The sequence below is a fragment of the Strix uralensis genome, chromosome 12, assembly GCF_047716275.1.
Source record: "Strix uralensis isolate ZFMK-TIS-50842 chromosome 12, bStrUra1, whole genome shotgun sequence".
Classification (NCBI taxonomy): Eukaryota; Metazoa; Chordata; class Aves; order Strigiformes; family Strigidae; genus Strix; species Strix uralensis.
Genome location: NC_133983.1, coordinates 24,869,565 through 24,896,494, shown reverse-complemented (window position 1 = coordinate 24,896,494; position 26,930 = coordinate 24,869,565). Strand labels below are relative to the sequence as shown.

Below are 26,930 nucleotides of genomic sequence, written 5' to 3'. Positions count from 1 at the left end.
CAGGACTACTCTGTGCCTTCCTCCCACAGACCACCCCCAAGCAGGTAGCAAAGACCAGTGACAAGAGGCTGCACGTCTCAATCACTTTGCATTTACACTGAATTCCAGACTGCCCGTTTTGAACGACTTGTCCTTTTACAGTGCAAACCCATCCGAGGATTTACCATTTCCTGGTGTGTGCAGAAAACGCCTCGCACGTTGCAGCTGCTTTTGATGCAAACAAACAGTGGGAGCACCAAGGGGGCAAGAAGGTTTAGTAGGCCACGGCCACCCAACAGACAAACAAGGAGCGGTGCCCTCCGACACAGCATTTTGTACTTCAGATGTATTTAAATGGCATTAACTGTCCTGGTGATAGAGGGACATGCTTATCTCGAGCACAGGCTGTGTTAGCGCGTGCGGCTGTTAAATGCTCTCTATCTCCCTCTCACCTGAGCAGGCAACACCTGGCAGGTAATCCTGGCATCCCTCCTCAGCTCTGCTCAACACCTCCATCTCGCTGTTTAAACGTCTCCTCAAGACCAACTGTTTCACAATGGCAACGTGTCAGTCAGTGTGAACTGTTATTAAAAAATCAACCCTACAGATGTAAGCCTGACAAACGCGATTTGTCTCCTCCCTTTCCTTCTTCTGTCCATACGTGTTTTGCTCTGTCTAACATTAAACCATGTCCTCTCCGCAGCTGCAGCCATGATCTTCTGGCCCACAAGCCAACAGCAAAACCTTCCAGCTTGGAAACTCTGCTCTCTGTCAGAGCAGAGCCCCGAGCATGCCCGTTCCCCCTGCTCCTGCCTCCGAGGTCTCGAGGCTGCTCTCCCAGCGTCACTGTGCAGAAGACGAACAGTCCCCTTGACCTGCGTCGCTCGCGACCTTTCTGTCCAAACGAAACCGGGAGGTGGGGAAGGGAGTGGCAGCTCACTCCCACCCACTCTTTCCGACAGCCTGGCATTTAGACACCAAGACGTGGATCGGGATCTGTTTTATCCGTACTTCAATGAGTAGAGGCAGCATCTCCAAGAAAACCCCTAATGCTGGGGCAGGCGCTCAGGACGCAGCCTTTGCTCCGACCACCCCGTCCCTGTACCACTCAGTGGGGCAGGGACCTTGCTTGGGTAAAGAGCGAAGTGGGGGAAGTTTGGGCTCTGGCAGCCCCTCCTGCACCCCACTTCGAAACATCTCCCCTGTGGTCTGTCCTGGAGATGGGAACGCCGGCTGGAGAACCTCCCTCTAGAGCAGAATGCAGAGAAGCTGCCTTAGAAGAGGAAAGTTGTTGGGACAAGCCTCTCTGCTTCCAAGGACCCTCCCTTTCGGACAAAATTCAGATCTCCTTAAGCAGATAAAATTTCTTTATGGTGACGAGACACACCGACATGCATGGGCACCCAATTTGATGGCCATTTCTATAGACAATGTAGTCCAGCGAGTGACTGTTACAAAAAACCCGAGGGCTGACAGGGCACATCTCCTGCCCCCCTGCCCCGAGAGCATCCTCAGCAGATTGTGCAGGCCCTGACACCTACAGACCTGTCACCGGGCTGGAGAACAACCCGTGGGTCCAATCCTCACCGGTGACAACCTACAGCAGTGACAAACATGGCTCCTGCTGTACTGGATCTACCAGATTTTGAAGACGATGAACTGCAGAGCTGCTTATCAGCACAGGCCGGCGGCTCAGGGCTGCAACACCCCTCCTGCGCTGGCCCCGGCAGCGTGACACAAGCATATTCTTGGCACGTCAAAAAAATTAATCTTGGAGAGAGTGAACAGCCAGCTCCCCTTGCGCGCTGGATCTGCCTGCTCTGACTTTCCTCTGAACCGAGTGACCAAATGTGTGGACAGTCTATGCAGCTCCTCCGTAAATGCCCCAAAATGCTGAAATCATGTGGCTTTGAAAAGAAAATCCCTAGAAGGGGTCTGAGGAGATACATTACTATCCCTATGTCCATGCAACCAGGGGGAAATACACATGCAATGCAAGGTTCCCGAACCAGACAAAGGAGGTAATTTCCATTACAAAGAGAGAGAGAGGGTGCTGGAGTGAAAAGCTTCATTAGACTCAGAGAGGCAAAGCGATGGCAGTATACCAAGGTCACTTCTAATTTAGACCATCTAATTGGCAAACATGGCTCCAAATGGCTATCATCTCACAGGGCTCAGAATTAATGAAGCCCGATTATTTTCATTACCTTCATCCGAGATGGAGAATGAGACACAGAGTGAGAGGGAAAGGGGGGAGTGAGAGGGGGCGAGAAGGAGGGAGAGAGAAAAATTGAATGACAGCAGAAGGGAGAGAGCAATAAGAAAAGACAATAGGAAAGAGGGGAAAAATGTAAAGATAGCAAGAGGGAGAAGTGAGGATGGCAGGGACGGGCAGGAATGACTCTTCGAGCAAGGAAGAAAAAGATGGAAGGACAGCTGAAACACTGGGAAGACGCCCTAAACCAAGGAAAGCTGACAACAGAAATGACGGGAGAGGAATGTGCAGAAGGATAAAGCCGGCCATGGGAGGAGGGAGAGCTGCCTGCTCCCGGAGGCTCTCGGGAAGCCGTCCCTTCTCCCGGCTTGAGCCCATCAGTCTTGTCAATCGACTGTGCAGGCGAACTGCACTTCACCCTCATTAAGGGGCTCTCTGCTGAAGCGGTGCAGGCCCGAGATTAGCAAAGAGGCTGTTAGGTGGAAAGACAGTGATCAGACCCGCTCAGAGCGGCCGAAATGCCACGTAGAATGAACTGGCCATGTTCGTTCACCAGCCCCGTGGCAGGGGAGCCGCAGGAGACAGGGGGATGGCGGGAGCCCCTGCCCCACGGGGGCTTCCCCGGCCCCGATGCCACACGGGGACGGGGCGCGGGCTCCTCTCCCTCAGCCGGGGGCTGCAGCCCGGCCAGCCCCGAGCCAGCGCTGGGCCGGTGGGGAGGGCCCGGGCCTCCCAGGGGACAGCCCGCCCGGCTGCTGGCAATAGGAAAGGCACGGGGCACGGAACAGCCAGAGCAGAGATGCTGAGCACAAGCAAGCAGCCGTTACTATGGCAACAGACATATTAGACACTGCAGGTTCCTGAAAGGCGTCTGATAAGGTATTATTAACTGGAGCCTCCTCCAACGCCGAGCGCAAAGACACTGTGTCGAAAGGGACCCGGCTCCCATTTACTGGACTGCAATTCCCTCGTGGTGGCACCACGACCCAATTCACGCCTCAGACTGACGAGGGAATCTCAGCTAGAGTGAGCGACATCAGGAACCTCTGATGCTGCCACATGCTGCACTAGCCATGCTGATTTATCAAAATATTTGGCATTTAATGCAAAAAAGAACCGCCTTCTTGACCCTCATGCTATTTGACCTGAAGTGGGAGAGGGAATCTTCCTCTCCAGATGTATCTCTGGGTGCCAAAGGGAAGAGCTGCTCAGGACCATGGCAATGGCAAGGGGGGAAGCCCAGAACAAGCAGGAGGAGGAGTTCCATGGCTGAGCCAGTCTCCATGGCCCTCAGCTCTGCTCCAGCACAGCAGATGTCCTCACCCAAGGGGACTGTCCTCCTGAACGAGTGGCCTCTGCCAGTCTCCCTGGGTCCTGGGGGACACAGACCTGCTCGGGCCGAGAAGATGGACCAGCCCAACTGCACCCATTCCAGACTGTGTGTTCTGCCAACAGCCCAGCTCAGAAACGAACCACTTCACATCAGTGTAACAGATACCCTTAGAAAACTGGTTACGCTCACTGGCGTAAGAAAGGGGCTCAGCTTCTGCTCAACGCTCTTATAAGGTCAAAATGTCTTCCATCAATTTAGTCAGAAGCTAACAAGATTCGTTCAAGTCCTCAGAAGGTATTTACACACTTAAGCACCATCAAACAAAATGGATGCAGGTCGCAGAGACTGTGGTCTTTGTGACAGGGCAGCTCCTTGACCTGGGTACACAAGTGGTCAGAGAGCAGAGTGATGCTCGGCAAGAGCCTGTGGGAGCTGCTGGTGGTTTTTCCCTACCTCCCTCTATTTCATTATTCAGAAGGTGCTGGATTTTTAATGGGTTTTACAATGCAGCGCCTAGTTGGGGCACACACAGTTCTTGCGAGCGGTCAGGAGCTCTTGGTCCAACTGTGGCCACCACGAGCCTTCGCAGCCGGCCAGTGTGCGGCCTTATGGGGCGAGAGAGAGGGCAGAAACGTGAGAGGACAGGTAGCTGGTAAGGCACAGCGGAAAGATAAAAAGGTGGTTGAAAAGGAGCCACAAGAGGACTGGGAGGGAGATGGAAAGAGAAGGCGAGACAACTGTAAGAGAAAAGTTGAGCAATGCTGCATGTGCTTGCTCAGATGGTGTCACGGGAGGGAGCTGATAAAGAACACGAGTATTACAACAAACACGGTATTACTTGCCTCCATTGTCAGGAATCAGCAAAGGAGGGAGAAAACATGCAGAAATGGGGTGCAAGAAAAATATCACAAAGCAAAAGAACTGACATGAATCAAAATAAACACTTATTTTATATACTTGGTGACAAGTTCTTAAATGCAGACACAACCTTGCCTTAAAGACTATACCAAAGATATAACAGTGTAGAAATCTGACAATACATCCCATTTGTGAATTTAGAATGGTTTCTGAAAATGTGCCTTATTAATTCCACCTGTATCTTAAACTGACACTAGCAAATGGAAAGGTGCACTCATGTGAAACCTATGAAAAGGGAATCCATGAAGAAACATTCTGGGACTCCAAATGTTATTATTTACTGAAGCAAGTGCCTGAGTGCTGGCGAGCCGGGTGAGCCTCTATGAGCATTCCTGCACCACGACAGCATGTCCAAGTCCCGCCGAAGAGGCCCAGCAGCTGCGCCCATGGCTCCAGGCGTACACTGGCAGCACAGAGAGACTCAGGTAGAGCAAGCCAGAGCACAAACCCACGTCTCACAAACGAGAACTCGAACACTGCGCTGTTGATTTGCTACTTCCCACCAGCACTAGCTCTCGAGTTAGATGAATTTTGATTCCTTGGAGATGGTGCTGGAGAAAGGTTCCCATGCTAGGTGCTAAAACAAGGATGCAGGGCAGAACAAGAGCCTGGTGCAAACACATTTGTGCTGAACCACAATCTGTGACCTGAAGTTTCTGCTGCCCATCAGAAGCTGCACAAGCAACAGCAATCACAACCCACACACGGCACAGTGTTGTTTGACCAACAGCTTGGCAAGTGGAGTTGTTACAAGTTTTGAGCTCTACATGAAGACAGTTAACTTTAGCTAGTGAACTTTCACTCCATGCTTCAGTGGCGAACTTCCTACTTCAGAGAATTATAAATGCCTATGCCTAGATTTTAATTTAAAACCAGGCACTTCCAAACATTTTGAAAATAGCACTTGAAACAGTAGCTCCAGTATTGAACAGTCCTGTAAGGCTTCACCACCCTTGGGCCAACGGCAGCGTATCCCTTGCTTGTTCAGGTTACCCTGAATAAAGGGAATTGTTATGTGGCTAAAGCATTGCAATTTGGGATAGAGTGACTCCTCACTAAGTAACAGGTCCAACGCATCTCATACAACAGTAATGATGATCCTCATTAAGTGAACGAAGCGCAGAACATGGGCTGCATCATTCGACTGTCTCCCCTCCATGAGATGAGACTGCCAGGGGAAGTTACTCTGTTGGTTCTTAAAATTGTATTTCAAGCAGAAACCTGGTATCTAATTTCCTGTAATGTTACCTTAATCACCCTGGCTGTCCTTCCTGGGAAGTGCTCATCAACACACGAGCACCTTCTACAAGAGGAGCAGCACAGCATGTCAGCCCTGGCATCTCCCAAAGCCTCTGTGCAAAACGCCATCCCATGCAAAGACCGCAGTAGTTAAAGGAAATTGTATTTATTCTAATCTCTTCGCAGGAAAATTACTCAACACTGAAATATTGCAGGTTTCCACAGTGCTCAAGCAGGGACAAGATAGTCTCTGCAAAGAAAACACCGCACGATGGGAGAAACCCCGATGAGGGAGCCCTGAGAGCTGAAGGAGCTGCCCGCTGCAGCGCAGTCGGCCCGCGCAGCTCTGGCGTCCCCTCACTTGTCCCTGCCAGGGAGCAGCCGCCACGCTCGACTGCACAGGCACTCACCGTCATGATGAGCTTCTCGACGCAGTCGGGTGACACGCTGTGCAGGTGGGTGAGGTGCAGCTGCAGATGGATCTTGTTGTTCAGCATGTCCTGGCAGAGCGGGCAGCGCAGCATGGGCTGCACCGAGTGCTGGGTCATGGCGTGCACCCGCAGCCGGTTCACATCCGTGTTACTGTACTTGCAATATGGACACTGGTACATCTGCAGGGAAGACAAATGAACCACGCATTGGTTACAGCTCCTGCTTTCCTATTTCCTTACAGCTAGACTTTAATAATTTGATGCCTTCTCCTACCACCAGTTATTGCCTTTCATCCTCCTTCTCCTATTTTAGTCTTTGCTTTTGGCATATATGAAACAAATTACCTGCTTGTAGATGCACAAAAAGCTGGGTTCTTCTTCCTTACCTGCTCTGATTTGGTCTCTTCTGAAGTTTTTGACCATTTAAAGGAGAGAGGCGACTCAGAGCTGCTGGGAAACGATATTCGTTTAGAGGATGCTGGAGGCTCTGTCAGCTCCTTCTCTGCCTGGCTGGCTGGTGCTGCAACAAAAAGAGATTTATATCAGGACATCCCCGAAGAGGCTTAAGTTGGACGAAGACAATATTTCCATTTGCTCGGCTGCTGTTGCTTGAAACACATACCAAGGACTTGGAGGAGGATGAGTCTGTGGACTAACTTACGTCCTACAAAGCACGCCTGGCCAAAAAAAGCTCATTCTTGATTATCTTCCGCAGTAAGGGAACCGTGTTATTCAGAGTTAGGAGCAGAGAAACCTCGGCTGTTTCTGTGGGCTGCTTATGACCTGTTAGGTGCAGGAGAGCCCTGTCCTGTGTTTACATCGGACACACAAATGCTTGGCCAGATGCAAAGGCCAACGCGTCATCTCAGGGTTCCTGGGGGGGGTAAAGGTCAGGGATGTGCTTCTCGGAGTGCCACGACTCATCACCGAGAGGTCGCACTGACTCGGCAAAGCAGAACTCGTGCTCCCAGCTCACCTATGACCTTCTGCGTACGAACGCTCTGGAATACATTTGCCTTGGAGATGGCTGGAAGCTGTGGCCGTTAGCCCAAGTGACTTGCCTTCTGCGCTGGGAGCAGCATCCCAAGCGCTTGGGCCAGAGCGTGTGTCGGAGGGCACTGCCCAGCCCCCGTCCCACCAAAACCACTGCGGCACAGACCCGGCTACATGGGGCTCAGACATTCTCACACTGTAACAAGCTGGGGGAAGGCGATTTTATTTCAGCAAAACAGAAAAAAGGCAAATGAGCCCAGAAGTCAACGGCAAACCACTCTGCAAGTTGCGGCGCTCCAAGAAGCACATCCCTGACCTTTACCCCTCCCCCGAACCCTGGCAGCCTGCAGTACATAAATTTGTGGGACATCTATTATTTAAAAACTGTAAGGACAAGTATATTATACACAGCCCCCGTCTCCTCCTCCCCGAACACACATTCATAACAGTACTTTAATCTGTCTCGAATCGACTTCAAACCCATTTCGCCCTTAATGGGAGTTATTCATTTTCACTTGAAAGGTAATATATGACAGCTGGATATTTAATATGATGGATCGGCTGCCGATTAACAAGGCACTGTAGCATTCTTAGACCGGTCCCCCCATACTCTTCCCCTTGTCTCTTATTCTCTTTGTGAACCCGCTGGTATCCGCTCCTTGTTTCAGAAGATGCTCTAAGACCCAGGCAAACTGCTTCTTTCTTTAAAGATCCCTCTGTTCACTAGCACGAGCTGTATTTTGAAAGGTACCACATCAGAGTAAGAAATACAATTCCCTTTTCTAACCGTCTTCTCTGCCAGAACCCCCTCTAAGTGTTCAGTGAAATAGAGGCAAAGTAACTTCCAGGAGAGGGAAGACAGGTATTGCAAACGGTAACAATGCTGCCAGAGGGAAGCAGGGGCTGGAGGAGCTCTGCTACTACTGAATTTCTCCTGGTACTCAGCCACGCCAAAGCCTGCTCAGAGGGGATCTCCTCCCCCGCAGTGCTGCCCTGCCACACGCCTGGTGTTTCGGCCCTGGCTGGTTTTGTGGCCTCCACACACGGATGTAAAGTCCTGGCTGTACCTGAAACCAAAACCACAGGACCCCACTGTGCTGCCAACTCCAAGGAAACGTCCAAACCGAGAGTTTCTTTGTGCAAAAAACAAGTGTGTGGTGTCAGTGCCAACTTACGGACACCGACACAGATCCCGCTGTGCCCCCTGCACAGAACGACAGGCTGCTTCTCAGGGCAACTCAGCCGGAACCCGAGACCCTCCCTGGGGTTCAGACCTGGAAAGGCCTTACAGAAGTCTACAGGACCAAATCTGGCCTTTCTTACTTTCTACTAACAAAAGGTGCTTGGAGCATGAGAAACACGGCACCACCCTGGGCCCTCCTGCGCTGCTCCTCCGCCAAGGAAAGAAGTCCCTCGTGGTGGGGCTGAGGACGCAGAGACACCACCGAGAGCCGCGGCAGGTGAAGGACCACGCTGCCTTAAACTGCCCTCCCGAGCCTTGTGTGATGCGAGTGGCCCCGAGGAGGAGGCTCATTGCTGCTGACATCGTCCACTCCTCGGTGTGACCCCGGACATTGAAGCCTCAGCCTCAGCCGGGTGTCGGAACCAGTGTCCAGAAAGCCCAGGTCTGCCAGCAGGGCTGCGCAGCCACGCCAGCTCCGCTCCCCTGCACCGGGCTGGAACGATGGTGTCAGCCACCACTTCAGGCCCCCTTAGACTTTGCCCCAGGTGGGGATTGTGCTTCCTGTGTGGTCCGGGCAGGGTCTCTCTGGGTTCTGTATTTGTCACCAACACTTCAAGCCTTTGGGTGCCATCAGCTCCACAAAACTACGGAACAGCACTGCAGTGCTGCCAGCCCTGGGAGAGGGGCAGGGAGGGAAAGGGATGACTGGAAAACCTCTGCTCATGTTTCTCGGTCACCATTCCAAATAAAGGATGACAATGCTTTCAGAGTGAGAACCATGAAATACCCACAGAACTGCATGAATAGACCCAGGTGAGCTCCGGCGACCAACAGAGCCCCTGGTGTCCCCACTGGCAGCAGGACCTGCGCTGGCACAGTGAGGCACAAGGAGCTCGGGGAGCCCCTGGCCCCCACCCTCTGCCACCGGCTGTGCACCGCTCCCAGGGCTCACCCAAGTGATGCTTTTGGATGCTGTGACTGAATTCAGCAACCTGACTGTCAGCCACCCCACAGCTGCCGAACACTGGCTGCAGCCTCTGGAGTCACAACGGGGTAGTTTCCTATTTCCTTTCTACTGGGGAGCAGCCTGCCTGGAATTAGGGAAAAGTAAAAGGTAATTAAAATTTACTTTTACTTACCATCTCCAAAGTGCCCGATTTTATGAAATGCACATGATCCAATGCATAACTTTAATCCTTCAAAACCAGAATTATTAATGATTGTCCAGACCCAGAATAACTGGTTTGTTGCAGAGTTCTGAAAAACGCATATGGAATATTTGTTCTAAGTAATTTTTGAGTTGACAGCTCAAGTGGGAATTTTAACACTGAGACCAAAGTTTATTGCTGATAAACAGCCAAACACACGAAGTGACACATTCAGTCCACATCACAGATCAGAGGAATTAAGATCTCTCTTCTGCCTGGAGAAACGAGGACACGCAGCTCGGCGCCTGTCTGCAGAGCTCCCCGGCAGCTGCGTGGGACCTTCGCATCTGCACAAAGCGGATGGGACAAAATTTCTTCAGCTGAAAATGTCAAAAGGGCCTCATCCCCGAACGGCAGCTCGGCACCAGAGAAGGTGGAGCACAACACCTGTGCCCTGACCACGTCCAATATCACGCTGAGAGATCCAGGCCTTGCAGGAAAGAAAAAGGAATCTGGGTTTAAAGTAGGATGTATGGCTACGTATCACTTGGTATTTTGGCTATTTTGACTCTTTAAATGGATTTAGTTCAGATTTGCTGACCTTAGAGAAAAATCTGTGTTTCTCAACAAACGTACCCAAAAGCCAAGTGCAATGGGATGCACTGCTGCAGGCGTGCTGTCCCGACACAGCACTTCCTGGAGACCTGCTTGTCTTCTTGCTCTTCCTTGGCAGCTTCTGCTTTTCAGAAGAGGAGGAGAAATCCTCCCAGGCATTATTTTCAGAGGTGAGACAGGACGCTTCCTCGGAAGTGGGGATCCAGAGGCAAAACCAGCAAGGGTCCCCAAAGCTGCCTGGTGGGGAGGGAGTTGCCACCCCGCCTCCCAGCCATCAGGTTCTTTTAGCTAAAGTACCACTGACAGCACCTTCATCTAAACTTCCATCTCCCAACCCAGCAACATAATGGAAAAGCCAATTAAATGATTATTAATTCATGCTGCTTTCCGTAAGCCAGAGGTTCTCATCTCCCTGCATTCCGTAAACCAGTGTGCCACTTGCCCTAGAAATTTACAGTGGGGTTTCTGCTATCTCCATTGATTTAAAAAACAACACCCACCCTGCCCCCAGCCTACTGAAAAAACTGCCTTCCTACTAAGTTCAGCAGCCGGCCTGGGAAAAAGTTCTCAGCGGGACCAGGGAGCTGTGTTTTCATTGCCTGATGGAAAATAAAATTCCATATTTGGTGGTGCCTCCCTCCTCAAACCTCCCCTGACGTTTTCTTGGAGCAATTACTCAGCATCACGAGCCCCTGGACCAGACCTGCCTGCCGTGCCTGCGTAGCCCTGCGCCTGGACGTCCCTCGATGGCAGCCGGCACTCCTGCATGGGTCTCGCAGAGGAGCATCCTTAAAACAGCTGTGGTTTTCCTCCCGAAATCCTGAGACTGGAGTGGACTGTTTTATCTGTTTCACCGTGGGTGATGGGCAAGGCCGGGCTCTGTGCTCCAGACCGACCTGCGCGGTTCCAGCAGCAGCAGCTCAGGAGCCCACAATAACAGCGCACAAAGTTTCGGTCTCAGCCTTTCTGGCAGGCAGCTGCTATCCCGCAGAAACGCACAATCTGTGTATTCAGCATGAGTAACTCTGAGAAGGTAACTCCACCGAGGGACTGCAGGGACTCAGAAGCGGCCAGAGCCCTGCTCAGGCCTCCCCGCAAGGGCAGCCAGGTGCAGCACCGCTGCAGCGCTGCCCGTTCATTACCTCCTGTCTTAATAATACATGGCTGCATGTTTCCTTCTGAAACACTGCCTGTTTACATTCCTTATTCCCCGAAGGTACCATTCACTCTAATAAGATGTTGTAGCCATACTCACAGGCCTGTACATTGCCTGTTGCTCTACAGTATTTTCAACTCTGTATTTGATATATAACGTGATCACATGATAGACAGAAGTAAATACACAGAGATTTGCAAACACACTTTTGTACTCAGACCTTTATTGCTGCCTTTCGGAAATGTGGCCCGAAAACCGTCAAATAATTTGTTTTTCTAATGCTGTGTCATACCTTCCAGCCTGCAGTGAGTATGAACAACTGAATTACTATTAAATATTCATATTACAGTACCCAGAAGCCCCAGCCGCCACCAGACTTTTCTGCCACGCTTTGTACAAACACCGAGCCCCCAGCAAACGTGGCGCTGAGACGCCAGGCAGCACAAGGGGCGTGCGGAGGCAGCACTCTGCTTGCCATCACGAGCACCACAGACCTTCCCCGTGGCCCTGCGGATCAGCTCATCTCCCCATGCCGGGCTGTGCCACGAACCGAGAGCCAAGGCGCCGGTGGAGAGAAAATGACGTGTGCAGCCTGGGCGAGAGGTACCGGAGCAACGGCACGGGGGTACGGATCAACCCCAAAGGTTATGAGAATCCTGACTGACCCCGGGGAGCAGGGAAGCTGCTGAGTGCTGTGGCCACAGGTGGCCCTGCCATGCCGGCACGCTGGGACGAGGGCCCAGGGCTCCCAGAGATGCACGAGCAGTGACTGCAGCAGACACCGACCTCGGCACACGAGTAGCAAAACACTCTGGCAAACGCACCCGAAAGAAAAGGCCTGGGCTGAAGCCGGGAGGCTTCCCTGCCCCGGGAGCGACGGCTCCCTCTTTGCCTCTCAGAGACTTGTGCGGGGCAGAAGGAAAGACAGGGTACGTAGAAAATCATCCCGTCTGCACCCAGCACGACCCCACCTTTGCAAAGTGGTACCCTAAAGCACTGCACTTCTTCCAGCAATGCTAAGATTGTACCTTTAGAACCGTGGGAAATCTTGGGGCTTTTTATATTACATGTGCCTGAAAGGAAACAAGCAATAATCTTTCATATTTACCTATTTCATATGGCTCTTGAGCCAGCTATCAACCTGTGTGAATGTTACTGTCCAGTTCAACTGAACAAATATTTCAACTAACCTACCACAAGCGTCCATATCAACTAATTATTAAATCAGTGTGTTGAGCTTGGGAGAGGGTCTAAACAACAGCAATTCCTCTAACACCTTAGAAGCAGCACGAAGGGATCTCCACCAGTGCTGGGCAGCACACAGCTACCGGGTGAGCAGAAGGTAGCGGCGAGGCAAGAGCAAACGTGGAGAGTGGAGATCGCAGAGATGCCGCTGAAGAACGTGTGTGAAAAAGGTCTGGAAACAGCAAAGCAGTCATGGGACAGGCCCCACCACCACGCCACAATTCACCCGGCAGCGCCGCCGAGATAGCCCCGCCACGCTCCCTGCGTCCCGGAAAGCGGCAACTGCAGCACGGGAGGATGTCAGCGTGCCGTGGGGAGGGAGCAACCAGGTTCTACTGGGCTGAACACAGCACGTACGGGCTTTCGAGATCAGTGGCTGGCAAAGGCGGGCAAGCGCGGGCAGGGAGCCGTGCAGGCAGCGAGGGCCGGCTCCAGCTTGGGGCTGTGCGGGACCACTGCCCCCAGCTAGAAGTCAACAGTTGTTCCACTTGGGCCAGACTGGTAATTTTGCTGCTTTTTATCTTTTAAGTAGCCACACTTCGCTGGGTATAAACAGAAAGTTCAAATAAGAGTCACAGAAACGATGAGGCTGACCATGAGGAAGAATCAGAGGCACCATGTGGGTGGCTGGGCTGGGAGCTCCACGGGCGGAGGGGCCGGGTCCCACGGCTGGCCCTGGGGAAGGGCCGATGGCCTTTGGGGTCCACCCAGAGCTCCTGCTGGGCCATCACCCCCCTCTGCCCCCCCAGAGACAAGGAACCCAATACCCGTGGGTGTTGCCGGGTACGCAGCAAGCCGTGGCACAGAGGCACCCGGCCCAACTGCTTCCCTGGGCTTGAGCTGGTGCCTGGGAGCCTTTTGTGCTTCGTAAATCCTCAGGAAAAGAGCAGAATTAGAGGCAGCCTCCTCATCCTCTCTCCTAGGTTCCCTTCACACAGAAGCCAGGGTCGAGAGCTGCTCCATTGCGCCCCTCGTCCCCTTCCTCCCAGCCCACTCTCGCCCTCGTCTTTACTCTGGTCCACAGAATAGCCCAGCCATTAAGTGCTCAACAAACGCCATATATTAAAAAACCAGAAAAAAGCGGCAGCGGGGGGAGGGGCAGTAATAGATTTCCGTCAGGATGTGCCTGACCTGTTTTTTTCAATTTCAGTAATTAGAAAGGCAGTGGGCCTGTAGGAATTATTCATAAACTGCAGGAGCTGTACAGTATACATTTATGTTAAACATGTCAAATCCGATTGAAATCATGCCTGCCAGCACCATACTCCATAAACACACTTTTCTGCAACAATTTCCCAGCTCTCGGCAGCCCATTAATACCTCCTTTAATAGCAATCTACCACGGATTCGAATCAGGGACGCTCCATTGCACTAATTGCTCTGTTAGGTGAGCATCATGGATTAAAAAAAAAAAAAATCATTAAAAAAAAATAAAAGCCCTTCAGGCTAGTCCTCTAGAAATATTTCATTTCAATCTATATTTTAAGTAGAGTTTGTTTCTTGTTTTTGTGGAAAAAAATCTGGTATTCTACATCTATACAGCTGACAGTGCATTAAGGAGGTCTCTTTTGTAGCTGGGTCACTGCAGATGAAGTGCTTCTCTCCAGTCAGAAAATACATATAAGCCCCACCCCAAATCTCAAAAGTCTCTTACTGATCTAACCTGGTCTGAATCACGCTTTATCTGGAAACCAACGTGTTGAATATTAATCATCTACATCCTGCCTTAAAAATGGAGTTGGGAACAGCCACGATTTCTTTCCTCCTTGCTGGTTTGCTTGTGATAAACCCCACGTTAGTCATGATGAGATAACTCCTACAGCTCGGCCATCAGGCAAAGAGCGCCAAGGGCATGGCTCTGGGGCAGGGCAGCGGCAGCTCCGGCGCGAGGGGCTTGGGAGCTGCCTCATCCCGCTGCCAGAGAGCGAGGACCAAGAGAGAGCAGACAGGTCCCCTCTAGAAACAGGGAACGTCAGCCCTTCGCTCTCCACGCAGTATTTCAGGAGTCACCGGCAGTGTCAGTGCCGGGCGTGGTGAGGAGTGGAGGGGACAGTGCCGGTCCGAGCACTGCCCAAAGCAGACGGCCCCGCCACTGCCCAGAAACCCTTCAGGAGCCACAGAGATGTGTGGGAAAATCAAGGTAAACCGAATCCTTGTTTGGGATTGAGTCTTCCACATGTATATTTTAAAGGAAAGTATTACCTAAAAAATGTTTCTGCTTAAGATTTTTCTGTTTTAAAATTAAAAATTGAATCGATAAATTATTTTGCAGCTGAGACATTTTGACAAATTTACAAAGAAAGCAGAGGAGCTTTTCCTTTCAGTGCCAACACCGGCACCAGCGCCACCACACGGGACGTACGACCGGAGAGCAGCGGAACAACCCTGACTCATCACCCGCGCCTCTGTGCAGAGGCAGCTTGGGAGACACTCAACATGTTGTTAGAGATCTCACAAATCTTTAAGAAACGTGGAAGAAATGATCACCCAGCGAGCAGTTAAGAAACTGAGGCACAAAAGGTGAGTAAATTGCTAGGGAACATAATGATCAAATTGCAGCATGATGAACGGAAACAGGTCTATCAACCCCCACTTCAACACACTGTCTATGGCTTTGAGCCCGCACTTCGCTCTCGCCTACGTCCCACCTTTACAGAATTGTGTGGCTCAGAGGCACCTCCAAAGGTCAGCCGGTCCGTCCAAAGCAGGATAAACTGTGCCTACTTCACTCCCGACAGCAGCTCATCTCATCTTCTTGAAAGACCTCTGAGGAACCTTCCCAGAAAACATACTCCAGTGCTTCACAAGCTGTACCAGCAGAATTTTTTTTATTTTATTTATTATCTAACCTCTATCTTTCTCCCTTCAACTTAAGCCCATTGCTTCTTGTGGTCTATATCCTGAACATGAAGAACAAATTATTTCCTTCCTTTCAGAAGCATTTTATGCACAAGAAGACTTATCTTGTCCTCCCCTTTGGTCTTTTTGGGTCAAATAAGCCCATTTGTTCCATTTTCCCCTCACAGCTGATGCTGTGCAGACCACGCTCTGTTTTCAGTCGTTCCTGCTGTTTGGGCTTTCTGAAATTGCTCCTTAACTTTCTTGACACCTCACGCTCAGAAATGGACAGCTTTCCAGCGCTGAAGAAACACACCCATTCCCCCTACACCATAATGCTTGCGCTTCGATTTGAGACTGTCCTGAAAAGCAGTGTTAAAAGTCTTCCTAAGGAGGAGATACAAGATACTGACTGCAAACAGGACCTTCTTCACACAGAAGGAAATTGGGTCGTGTTGATGTGATTTCTTGACAAATCTGTGTCGACTGTTACTCATCTCATTATCTTCCCGTCAGTACTTACAAACAGTTGCTTGGTCAATTCCCAGGAAAATCTGGGGCAAACGGAGCTGGCAGGTGCGCAGCTCCCCAGCTACTCCTTCAGCCAGAGATAAGAGCCGTGTCTGTCCTCCGCAGAACCTCCCCTGTTTTCTGTAAATTCACAGGAGATAGCAGCTGGCAGGTCTAAGGCTGCTCCAGCCACCTTCTTGAAACCCCCAGGTATGAAGCAGCAGGTCGCGAAGGAGACAACATTCAGCTTAACCAAGCACTCTGCAGCCTGTTCCTGCACTGCTGGGGGCTGAGCTCTCCCCCCCCATGCTGCTGACACAGGCTGCTCTGGCCTCACACGCAGCTTGGTCTGTTTAGTGAAGGCTTTGTGCTCTTCAGCCCTCCTGATGTGGTGGCCGGCAGCCTTTCCCACCAGGCTGAGCCACAGACCTGCTCTTTTCCTGCAGTCTCCTCTCACAGCAAGCACGTGCTTCCTTGGGACCACCCGCTTCCCTCCCTGTTACATCCCGGCTTGTACCGGGGCATTTTGATATTCCTGTACATGTGGACGCTGCTCTTCTGTGCTTCTCACAAATAACCTGACCCAGCTCCCATCCCTTTCCACGTCTGAGGTCCAGAGGACATGGCAACACAGCCATGTTCCTCACGGGAGCTTGAAAGCAGAAACAAGACCGAGGTGTGGGACCTGTTCTGCATATCCACTGTGCATAAACAGTGGGTAACTTTTTAAAGTTCAGGGGTAATGATGTTACACATTTGAAACAGGGCCAGAATTCAACAGCGCGTGCATACACCTCGCTGAGGCTGCACTCTTCACAAGGCTTGTCCAGAGCTCTGTGGGCTTACGTCCACGGTCTGCGTATTCCTCTGCGTGCTGCCCTTTGCGGACTGCAGACACTGTCCATTTCTCATCTGTTGTTTAACTGACACACACCAAGATGGGTCAGGAACTTCACCGGCAGGATGAAGAAATAAAACAACCCAAATTTAGAGTTTCTGGATAGTAAAAGGTTTAAAAAGTCAGTTCTTTTTTTTTCCTTACATGTTTTTACATATGAAGATAATCTTTTCCCATAGATCATCTTTTGTAAGTGCTTCAGGTTTGGACAAAGGGCCCTACTTACCCTTTATGAGATTCAGTAAATATACAATACTTACATCTTCCTGCGACACTTCATGAAGTGTGCTCTCACTTAGGATCACACAATCCCACACAAGAAGAGACTAGAAATCACCTACAGCCAAGCAAAATCTGCATCTCTGGGTTGAAGAATGGGTCTGTGATGGGAATGACACACAGAGCGACCTCAGCAAGTGGAGTCTAGACTGAGAAGATGAGCTTCAGCAAGCATTAACACGCAGCTTGCTTTCTTCACCAGTTTGAACGCATCTTCCAGTGCATGGGATTAAAACCATATTGAGGTGAAAGACCACGTTTCATCCTTTTGAAGACGGCATAAGCCAAAATATCTCTGGCTGTGGCTCACTAAGAGACAACCACGAACGGGCAGGAGAAGGGTCTCTGCAGACTGAGAGAGGCGTCGTACCAAGCAAACCGGCTGGGCCACGGTGCAGAGACAGCAACGGGGAGTCAGAGCTGCTCTGTCCTGGGTCCAGGGAACGAGCACCACCTGCACGCCTCCGTTTCCACACCTACGCTAAAGGCAGCCAGAAGTGCCAGCTGAGGAGGGGATCGGCCCTCTCCAGAGGAGGACGATCTTGCAGCTGTTTTCTGCTCAAAGGCAAGGAATATTTCAAAGATTCCTCCCACTCACCTCTGCAAGATAGCAACCGTCTTCTGGGAAAGACAGAGTAACCCCGTACTTCATAATGAACCCACCTAAGGATTTTGCAAGGAGAAACCTTTCAGATTCCACTACAACACCGTAAGTATTGCTGCGCACCTGCAGTGCCCGTTGCAGGATGTGATGGCTCCAGCAGGACGTGAGCAGTTAACAGAGCACAAGCACAGGGTCTCTGCATCAGAACCTTGCTACCAGAGCCAGGATGAAAGAGCGGGCTAACAGTCTCTCAAGTCTTAACAGCGTAGGGTGGGGGTTCATGATATGCTTAATCCAACCTAAGTGCTGGCTGCTGCCAGGGGGCTGCCCCCTGCTCCCTCCTCCCCTCCCATGGCCCGGGTCCAGCCCAGTGCCCTGAGCACAGGGGAGCCGCGACCCCCTGCCCCAGCACCAGCCCGGGGCTCGGGGGGACACGCACGGCTGAGCGCGGGGCGAACTGCGAGGGTGTCACGAAGCTGCACCAAGAGACCTCACAGAGGACGACAGTTACATGTGTGATTTAAGGAAAGAGTTTTGCAGGCTGCTGCTCTTCTCACCTCCCCTTCCTGGATTTAAAGAAAAAGAGGGACCAAAACCCACCTGCCCATTTGCTCTGGTCCTTGTCCCCTCCACTCTCTTGCTCCTTGGCAGGCTCTTCAGCATCACCGGCTGTTTCATTGGGCCCTTCCACATCTTCAATGGATTCTTCTGAAACAAGAGAAGCAGAAAGTGTGACATAAAAATGAAGTCAAAACAGAAGAGCAAGTAACTGCCATTGAGCAACAGCCGATGCTGAAGCACAAGTGTGGAGCGGCAGGTATCAGTGTCACTCAGCACTTTCCCAACACCACCTGCTAGCAGGTCATGAAACTAGGGAGGGGAAAAGTGAGAGATGAAAATGAAATGAAGAATCTCACCCACTTCTACCACATATAGCTACTGATGTCCCCTGCGGCGTAACGTAAAGTAAAACATTTGCCTGGTAAGAGAAGTTTCTACCCAACCACGCCATGGATTAGAGGAGCATCAGGGACTGATCGGAGCCTCCAGCACCTTCAGCCTCAGCCTTCCTCCTCATCCCCATCTCAAGCTCTTCGCACCGAATGGCCCCACATAACACTGACCCTGGCCACTGAGACCCCCAAGTGCACCGCAGAAACACCACCAGGCACCCCTGCTCAGACAGCGCGAGGAGCAGCACTGTCTTCTGCAGGCATGGCCCTGACACAAGGCACAGGAGGAGGCTGCTGGGGGTCTGTTTTCACCCCAGTCACAGGAAGAGTTTGAGCACACAGGCAGCATCACACAGGTGCAAAAGCATGAAGGAGAAAAAGCACCCAGTGAAGTGAAGCGCTGAAAGCTCAGAACAAAGCACCAAGTGCCCCAGCCCCACCCGTTAACCAAAACACCGCGCCAAGGCCGGCGGCACGGAGCATGTCGACCTGGTGTGGCACAGCTCCACGCAGAGGCACCCGCGCTGGGTGGGACACTGTGAGCGAGAGCTGCCGCCGCCAGACCTCTTACACCAGGGCATAACAGCCACATTATCATCTAATACCTGGGTATTTATGTACAGCGCGCGCCGCTCGACAGCTACCGTGTAATTGAGGGGGGCTACAGCAACAGTGGGGAAAAAGGGTACTTTTAAGCCATTATATCCTCTTTTAGGCAAGATAGTTTATAATTTTAACTCGCATTATCTGGTCATGGTAAATCCTAGGCTATCCTGAGGTTTTATCTGAACTACCTAATGAGTTAAAGCATCCCACCATGCTCCCCCTAACAAAGACAGGGCTAGAAATCAAGATTAAAAATATGTATTAGGAGACTGCAGATACTCAGCAGTGCCCTTTGAGAATGTGACAACCTAAATCAGGGAGGAACTTGTAAAAGCATCCAGAGATCAGCACTGATACTAAGTGGAAGTGCTGTGATTTATACTCTACCCCTCTTTCACTCTTTTAAAAGCTAGAATTCTTGAGAGCCGCAGGGATCCCAGTGGTCTTCGCCTTGGAAAACAGGACCCCAGAGTGAGAGGTGTGATGGGTGGCACCACGAGGGAAAGGCACCTAACACCTAGGGAGATACAAATTCCTGATGCAGGGGTGAGATGAGCAGTCTGCCTTGTGAGACGAGGGCTCAAGTCTGCTGGAGAGAAGGGCTGTGAAATCAGCAGTTGGATTCACGTTTCAGAAATTAAAATTCCAATTTTTCTTTCATGCTGGGGAAAAAACCAACAAACTGCCCCCCAACCCAACCCAACCCAACCCAACCCAACCCAACCCAACCCAACCCCCTTGCTGCCTTCAAAATGCTGCCATGCAGAGTGAGACAGTTTCCCTTCAACTGAGGCAGCTGGCATAGAAAGCGGATTTTAGCCTGTTTTATTAAGAACCTTCATGAAGGGGTTTCTATTATTTTACTTGCATCTTCATTTTACATCCAGCCCTCTCTGCCGGTTCGGTGTCGGCTCCCCTGGCCCCCCAGGCAGCCTGTGCCAGCAGAGGTGAGCAGGGAGCCAGCACCCCACTGACCCCCGACCGCCCCAGCCCCGGCACCCCACCAACCCCCAACCGACCCCCCCACCGACCCCAGCCCCGGCCGAACAACAAAGGGTGCCCGGCCCGCCGGCACTCCCGGCTGCGACCCGGAGGTGTCAGCATCGGCATGGGAGGAAGAGGAAGGGCGAGCTGGCTGCTGGGCTCAGACACTGTCTGGGCTCTAACCTGAGCATGTGGAAATAATACACGTCTTCAAGTGCACTGTCTGGTTCGAGGGGAATAAAATAGGACATTCATAAGCAGTTACACCATCTGTCTTTATACCATCATCATCATCAACAAGGGAAAAAATAGCTCTTTAAAATGGATGAAAGCCCAGGCTGACAGTAACCGGAAAAATGTGAGCTATGAATACCAATAACGGTAGAAAATGATTAAAAAACAAGGCTACCCATGGCAAATCCTCCTGCCCCGCTGGGCCTGCAGCCCCTTGCGCTCGCAGCCCGTCCCGCTGCCAGTCTGGCTGAGCCCCCACAGCCCCCTGCACCATGCACCCGCCGAGCCCCGACCCTGGAAACAGCTTCTGAGGGGCAGATCTGCCCCCTTGGCTCCAACACCTCTGCGCTGGGCAGGCACAGAGCTGCAAGAAGCACATGCACGCTTCAAACCCTTCTCCTCCCTCCTCCAGTCTGAGCTGACTTTTTCTGAAGAGTGTTTTTTTTAAAGCAGGATGGGAAGGGAGCAGAGTACAAGACACGTCTGACCAGGGAGGCTCCGAATCAGCTGGGACAGGCCCTGGTACCGTCCTTACTCCAATCCTCGCTCCCTGCACCCACGGGCTGGGGACGCAGCCGCCTGGCGCGGAGACTTGGGGAAGTGTTAACTCCCGGCTGCCTCATGATCCTCTTCCAGCGGACCGTTTTGGAAGGCTGGATGCAGCTCTGCTCACTGCTCTCAGCCTAACCTGCCTCGTGCCGCCCATGCTGGAGCTGACACCAGGGACGGTTGGGAGAGCGTCGCTCCTCGGCTGGCTACGTGCACTGCAGAGGGCTCTGAACTGCTGAGAACCAGCCTCCGAGAGACTGCATGCAGGGCTCGAGCATGGGATCTGACCCAGCTTCTAACAATGAGATCCTCCAACTCTGAAAATAAAATGCATCAGAGCTGCTGTCCCCGAAGATTTGCGCCTGCACGCTCTGGTGACAGCTCTGCAGCCGCTGGGTCGCAGCGGCAGCTCCGAGGCGCAATGGCAGGGCTGGGTAGCCAATGCGCCTGCGAATGGCACCCAACCAGCCACCCTCCTGCATTTCTTCAGGGCACCCTTCCGAGAGGACGAGGCCAGCGTCACATCTGGTAGGGAAAGGTCCGTGTTTCTCCTCAATCTGCTGCAGACGCAACACGGAGCTTCTGAGCTTCCATTTTAATTGTCTACAAATCCTGGTGTCACCTCGTTCCCACACTGTGTTCGAGCAGAGTTGACCACTGTCTTTTACTCAATGTCCGAGGAGCCCCGTAGGACGGACCTGCAGCTGCAAGGGACGACCACCCCGTGACCAGCTCCCAGAGGCTGAATGAGGCTGCGGTCAGCAAGAAGTAGGGGATTTATTCCCAAAGCACCACGACCCCTTTGTTACTGTTTGCCCATACCTCCTTGGAGCCATACACACTGTCAGGACCCATTCACTGAATGGCTTGACTGTATTTTCCTTAAGAACACTGATAAAAACTCCACCAGTCGCGCTGCAGTTAAAAAGGCACTCAGCTTCAAGCCGCACATCCTAAAAAGCGTCCCCACCGGGGCTGATACCCAGGGGGTGAGACGGCCCTGCAGTACTTTCACAGCACACCACGAGTCTCTGCCGGCCACGGGCCCCGAGCGGGATGCCCGGGGCAGCTGAACCCAGAGGTGTGAGGCTCTGCCACAGAGGACGTGTCATGAGCAGTGATGGGGTTGGCTCCCAGCTCCTCATGAGGGGCTCTGGAAGGTCACAGATGCTACTGCAGCCCATGCCCAGAGGATGCAGGTGCCCAACCGGTGTCTTTGCTTTCCAGAAACTCCAGCTACGCAGCGTTTACAAACTCACGAAGGATAAGTGGACTCCATCCTCACCAGCGCAGGTGCAAGAGCTGCTGCTGTGGGATTTGTGTGGGGGAGATCGTGTCCCACTGAAATACAAAGAACACAACCTGCACACAGGTCCCCATGCTGGAGTGCCATCCACGAGGCCGTGATGCTTTATTAATAAATTTTCTTAGAGGAGTTTTCCAACCGCTGTAGTTCAGGTCAATACCAAGAGCGAGCAAGTGTAACTGTGGGGCACCTGGAGTCCAAGAGCCTGCTCCTCCATCATACCAAACCTGCCTCATGCAAAATCCTAGGAAGAGTCTTTTCTTCCTTCATGAATAAATCCTTTTAGACAGTGGTATTTCCTTTTAATTTAAAATTAAACCGTTCACTGGGGGAAGGTGGAGGGGGAAGAGAGGGAGAAGAGTCTGGAAAATCATGAGTATCTGACATCTGCAGATGTCAGGGAATCTCAGATACACACTGAAAATGTGCCCAAATCCCCACACACCGTCGCACAGGACCATGCTGCTGCATTTCTGCCCCTTTTAAAACCCAGAAAGTTTGAGGGTTGGAGAAGCCAGCAAATCCCAACTGGATCCAGGTCAGCTTCAACAGCCCGAGACTTCTCACCTCTCCTTCTCTCAGCTGGATTTTCCTTAACAAACCCAGATCTCTTATCCAAAGGGATAAGGGGCATTTCAGGGGTGGCGGAAATGTAGGGATGGGAAAGAAAGACCCTGCGCTTGCCTCTCCACCCTCCAGCAGGCTCAAGAGCTGAGAAACATTAGCTGTCATGAACCACAATCAAATCAGGTTTGAAATATTTAGCAGTGGCTTGGAAAATGCGGTGGTGCAGCTCTGACAGGCGAGATGTGCAGACACCCATTTTCCATTATAATGGAAATATCAAGCCTGTTCTGAATATGTATAACCTAGAAAAATGTATTGATTTTTCATTCGGCATTAAAAAAATGAAATACCCTGCAGCTGTCAAAAGCCTTTTGTTAAAAGCTCATCTTTCCTGGAATGAGGTTTACCAGAAACAAGTTTTAATTGTACACAGGGTCTTTCCTTTGAAACAAAAAGAATCCCTGATGCTCTTTTTTGCAGGATATGTAGCCAAAAAAGCCCGCAGGAAGACAGGATTGAGACCTGGCTGACTTCTGCAAGCTGACACTGTCAGGAGAGGTGACAGCGATGGCCTGTGCGCTGTCGGCTGCACATGCACTGACACATGTGCCAGCTCCCCGCGAGCTGCCGTCCGGCAAGGGGCAGCTTCCCCCGCCGATGTCGGGGTCACATCACCGGGCTGCGGCCCAGAGGGTTTCAGAAGTTCAGCTGCTTTAAACTAGTTTAAACACGAGGTCCCAGGGTCCCGGGGGGAGAACGGCCGTGGTCTGGGTCCTTAAGGGAACAGGAGGAGCTTCAGGTGGTCTGTGGGGGGCCGAAGCCCTCCCGGACCCCGGGAAGCCCATGAGGAGCTCAGGTGCCCCCAAGCTATGCCAGGGCCCTGGGGCACAGTCTGGTGCTGCCTGTCCTAACAGCGGCATTGGCTCAGCTCTCCACAGAACTGGGCCCACGCGGGATTAGGAAGCCGACTCAGAAAGGGTTGCTCACCCTGGCGGGGAAGAGGCGTGGGGAGGATGGTCCCGCCTTGCACCGTGCCCGCGGGCTAGGCGTGTCGGCCGTGGGGATGGAGCAAACGCAGAGCCCGGGAGGGTCTGACGCCGGCCGGTACCCCAGTGCAGGAGGACACCGTCTCCCCCCGAGCCCCCCGACCCGCCGCTGCAGCCCGAAGGGCACGGCCCCGGCCCCACCTCTGCTGCGGCAGCACCGCACATCCACTCCCGTTTGGTTCTTGTTTGGGGCACGCAAAGCCTCCCAAGCCAGAGGAGCAAACAGCAGTTTGCCTTTTGGTTTTTTCCCTCACTTGCATTTCTAAACACTCACGCTGCCAGGGGACGTGTTGAGCGCACACGGCTGCAGGCGAGCAGCCACGTGTGCTGCCGGAGCTGCGGTGGCCCACAATGGAACAGAGCGACGGCAAACTCTGCCGCTGCCCGCCCTTTGGCTGCTGAAATCTGAGCGAGAGCACAGCCTTGGAACAGTTCTGTGCAAGAAGAGAAGCTGGCGAGGGTCAGGACACAGAGCAACACCCTGGAAACAATTCGACTGTTCGTTTGTTTGTGACCAGCCCAACAGAAAAAAAAAAAAAAAGTTTTCCACCTCTCCCTGGCTTTCAGACTATTTGCATTTGAAGATGAGACAATCTGTCCACATGGAAATGTAGGTAAATCCATTTTCGGAGGGTTTTTTTTGCCATCTTGTATTTCTCACCCAGCTCAAGCTCATCTGGGGCACATCTCCTAAGGTAACCTTGGCTACCAGGCAGTCACTGCCCTTGCAGCTCAGATTCAGGATGCATATATATGCACAAATACACTCTGCGCTAGCTCCTAACCAGATTATTCTACACAAACGTGTTTATTCCTATCGTTTTCCTGAAAGGAAAAGCAGAGCTCTGAGCAGTGAGAAGAAAGCACCAGGCACAGGTTACGAGAGGACTGCCACAGAGCTCCAGCCCTGATGCCAAAGCTGGTGGGTGAGTCCTATCATCTGACAAAAGGCGGCAGAAAAACAATAATAATCCTATGTGTTATCTTGGATTAATGACACTTATTTCCAAGATGGCCTCATTTCAGAGCATGGTCAGAGCATATCTGTGCTGCTTTCATCGACAAAAAAGAAAACGCTGCATATGAGTGTGCCCCCAGCTGATAAAGCCATCCTCAGCTGCCTATCTTCTCAAGGCAGGGAAAGTTTATCTGGCTTTTGTGCAGTTAGCTATAGAGGCAAGTGTTCAGATAAATAAAACAAGAAATTCAACAGCAAAAGAATTGTTTGTGAACTTTTAGCTTCTATTCCTTTGTTTTCTGCTCCAAAGAAAAAATTCAGAATTTTTGGCCCGTTTCCCTGAACGGATCTAAAAAACCCTACAACAGTATCCAGGTCTCTGGTTATCTCCCAAACAAGCTTCTTGCTCCAGAGAAATGAGATGACGCTCTGCCAGATGTTAGCATCTTTTCTGCTTAAATATGAATGCTTTTACTAATACAGTTATTATTTTTTGCATTCGGGGGCTTTATCTGATTTACCAGCTCCAGCCAGAGGCCCCACTTCGGGCCCCACACGGCTGAGCAGTGCCCACGGTCGGGGGCAGGCGCGAGGACTGATAAAATCCTGCAACCTTCGGCGTTGTGCTCTGGGTAACAAAATGCAGCAGCACTGGGAAAGAGAATAATGTTATCAAAACCAGATAGTTGCTTTTTCTGTCTTAAAAACATAGAAGGCAGTGGTGGTGAAACCTGCCACTGTCTTTTGTACAGGAAGAGCAGAGCAGGACAGCAAGCGCGGAGTCGAAGACCATCGGTGCAGCAGCGTGGTCACCGCTTGATGGGTGCAGGAGTCCCACTCCCTTCAGCGGGTCCCGACCTCAGCGCGCAGGGAACGGGCTCGGGAAAGGCCCCGAGCGCTCCGGAAACCTTCACCACCCTGGGAAGTCGGGCAGGGCCTTGCCCTGCAGAAAACAGCATTATCAGAAAACAGCTCTGCACAAACACGCCTGCTACGAGCTGGTCCTGCCTCACAGTCGCCCACCGAGGGCTGGTTTATCCAGCAAAGGACGGAGCCAGGGGTCCGGGCAGCGCGTTGCGCGCACTCAGGGCTCGGCGCAGGCCCGGCTCCCCCGGCACCTCCGAGGGGCTCGGCGGCACCGCGGCCGTTGCTGGCTGCACCTCCGGAGGAGACTGGCATCCCCCCGCAGAGACCCAGCCCAGGAACCCTGCCCTGAGACGGCACCGACTCCTCCCTGCCCCTCGGAACAAGGCTGTCCATTTTTTTTTTGTAAACTGGGTAAAATTTTAAGTCAATGGAACCCAATAGGGATTTGCTCCCTTGAATTTCAGCAGAACTGGAAAGGTTGCTGTTATTTTCACACATGAAATGTAAAAAAAAAGGCAAATTCCTTGAGCATGTTTGTAGTGGAGCGTGATGTGATTGTGTTGTCATTTATGGGAAATAATCGCAAGCCCATCTCTCCCTTTCCCCCCATTTTCCAGTCCAAATAACCATGAAAAATTACACTTCAATGTCAGGAGGACAACAAAGGAGGGGCTTTCTCCTGCGGCTTGACGGCTTTTCAGCCTCCCCTTCTTTGGACAAAAACTACCTTCAATTCTATTTCATTTTAAACGTGATCTAACAAATGCATCTTGACAAGTTCCTTTCTTTTTTTCTTTTAAACAGTATTTTGCACAGTTTAACCTAGCTCCAAACCGGAATCAGCTGGAAAGGAGACTCATGCAAAAACACAAACACAGATCAAACAGCAAAACAAAAGAAAACCCATCTCCAGCTTCAGGTCTGCAGGGAGGGGACGACCCATGGGAGGAGGGTCAGGGGACAAAGGGGACGAGCAGGGAGGAGATGGGGCGCAGAGGTGACTGGGCAGGAGCGCAGCAAAGGCTGTCGGGGACAGGGAGTGCGGTGCCTCCAGTTTAGTGAGCGAAGGGACCTGGGCAGCCCACCCCACCCCATCCCACGGCTGTCCTTACTGGGACCAGCCGCCTCGGGTGCTGCAGGGACCCCTGCAACGGCTTCTCCGGTGGCCACCTCCCCACCCAGGCTGTAGCAAATAGGTCATCACAGCGCTGTTCTCACCAGTTCCTCACCCCTTTGAAGAGGTCTGCTCCCCACCAGCAGCCCTGCCCCACCACCC

General features: G+C 52.0%; 1 protein-coding gene across 4 annotated transcripts in view; it reads right to left on the bottom strand.

Annotated features, from left to right (window-relative positions):
• ZFHX3 (zinc finger homeobox 3) overlaps positions 1-26,930 on the bottom strand; it is a 671,516-nt gene that overhangs the window by 19,633 nt on the left and 624,953 nt on the right. For all 4 annotated transcript variants that reach the window (XM_074881669.1, XM_074881671.1, XM_074881670.1 and 1 more), the window contains 3 exons: positions 18,185-18,292; positions 6,502-6,635; positions 6,095-6,295 (listed from right to left, as the gene is read on the bottom strand). In XM_074881669.1, coding sequence (XP_074737770.1) covers positions 6,095-6,295; positions 6,502-6,635; positions 18,185-18,292 — 443 coding nt within the window. The remainder of the gene's footprint in view (positions 1-6,094; positions 6,296-6,501; positions 6,636-18,184; positions 18,293-26,930) is intronic.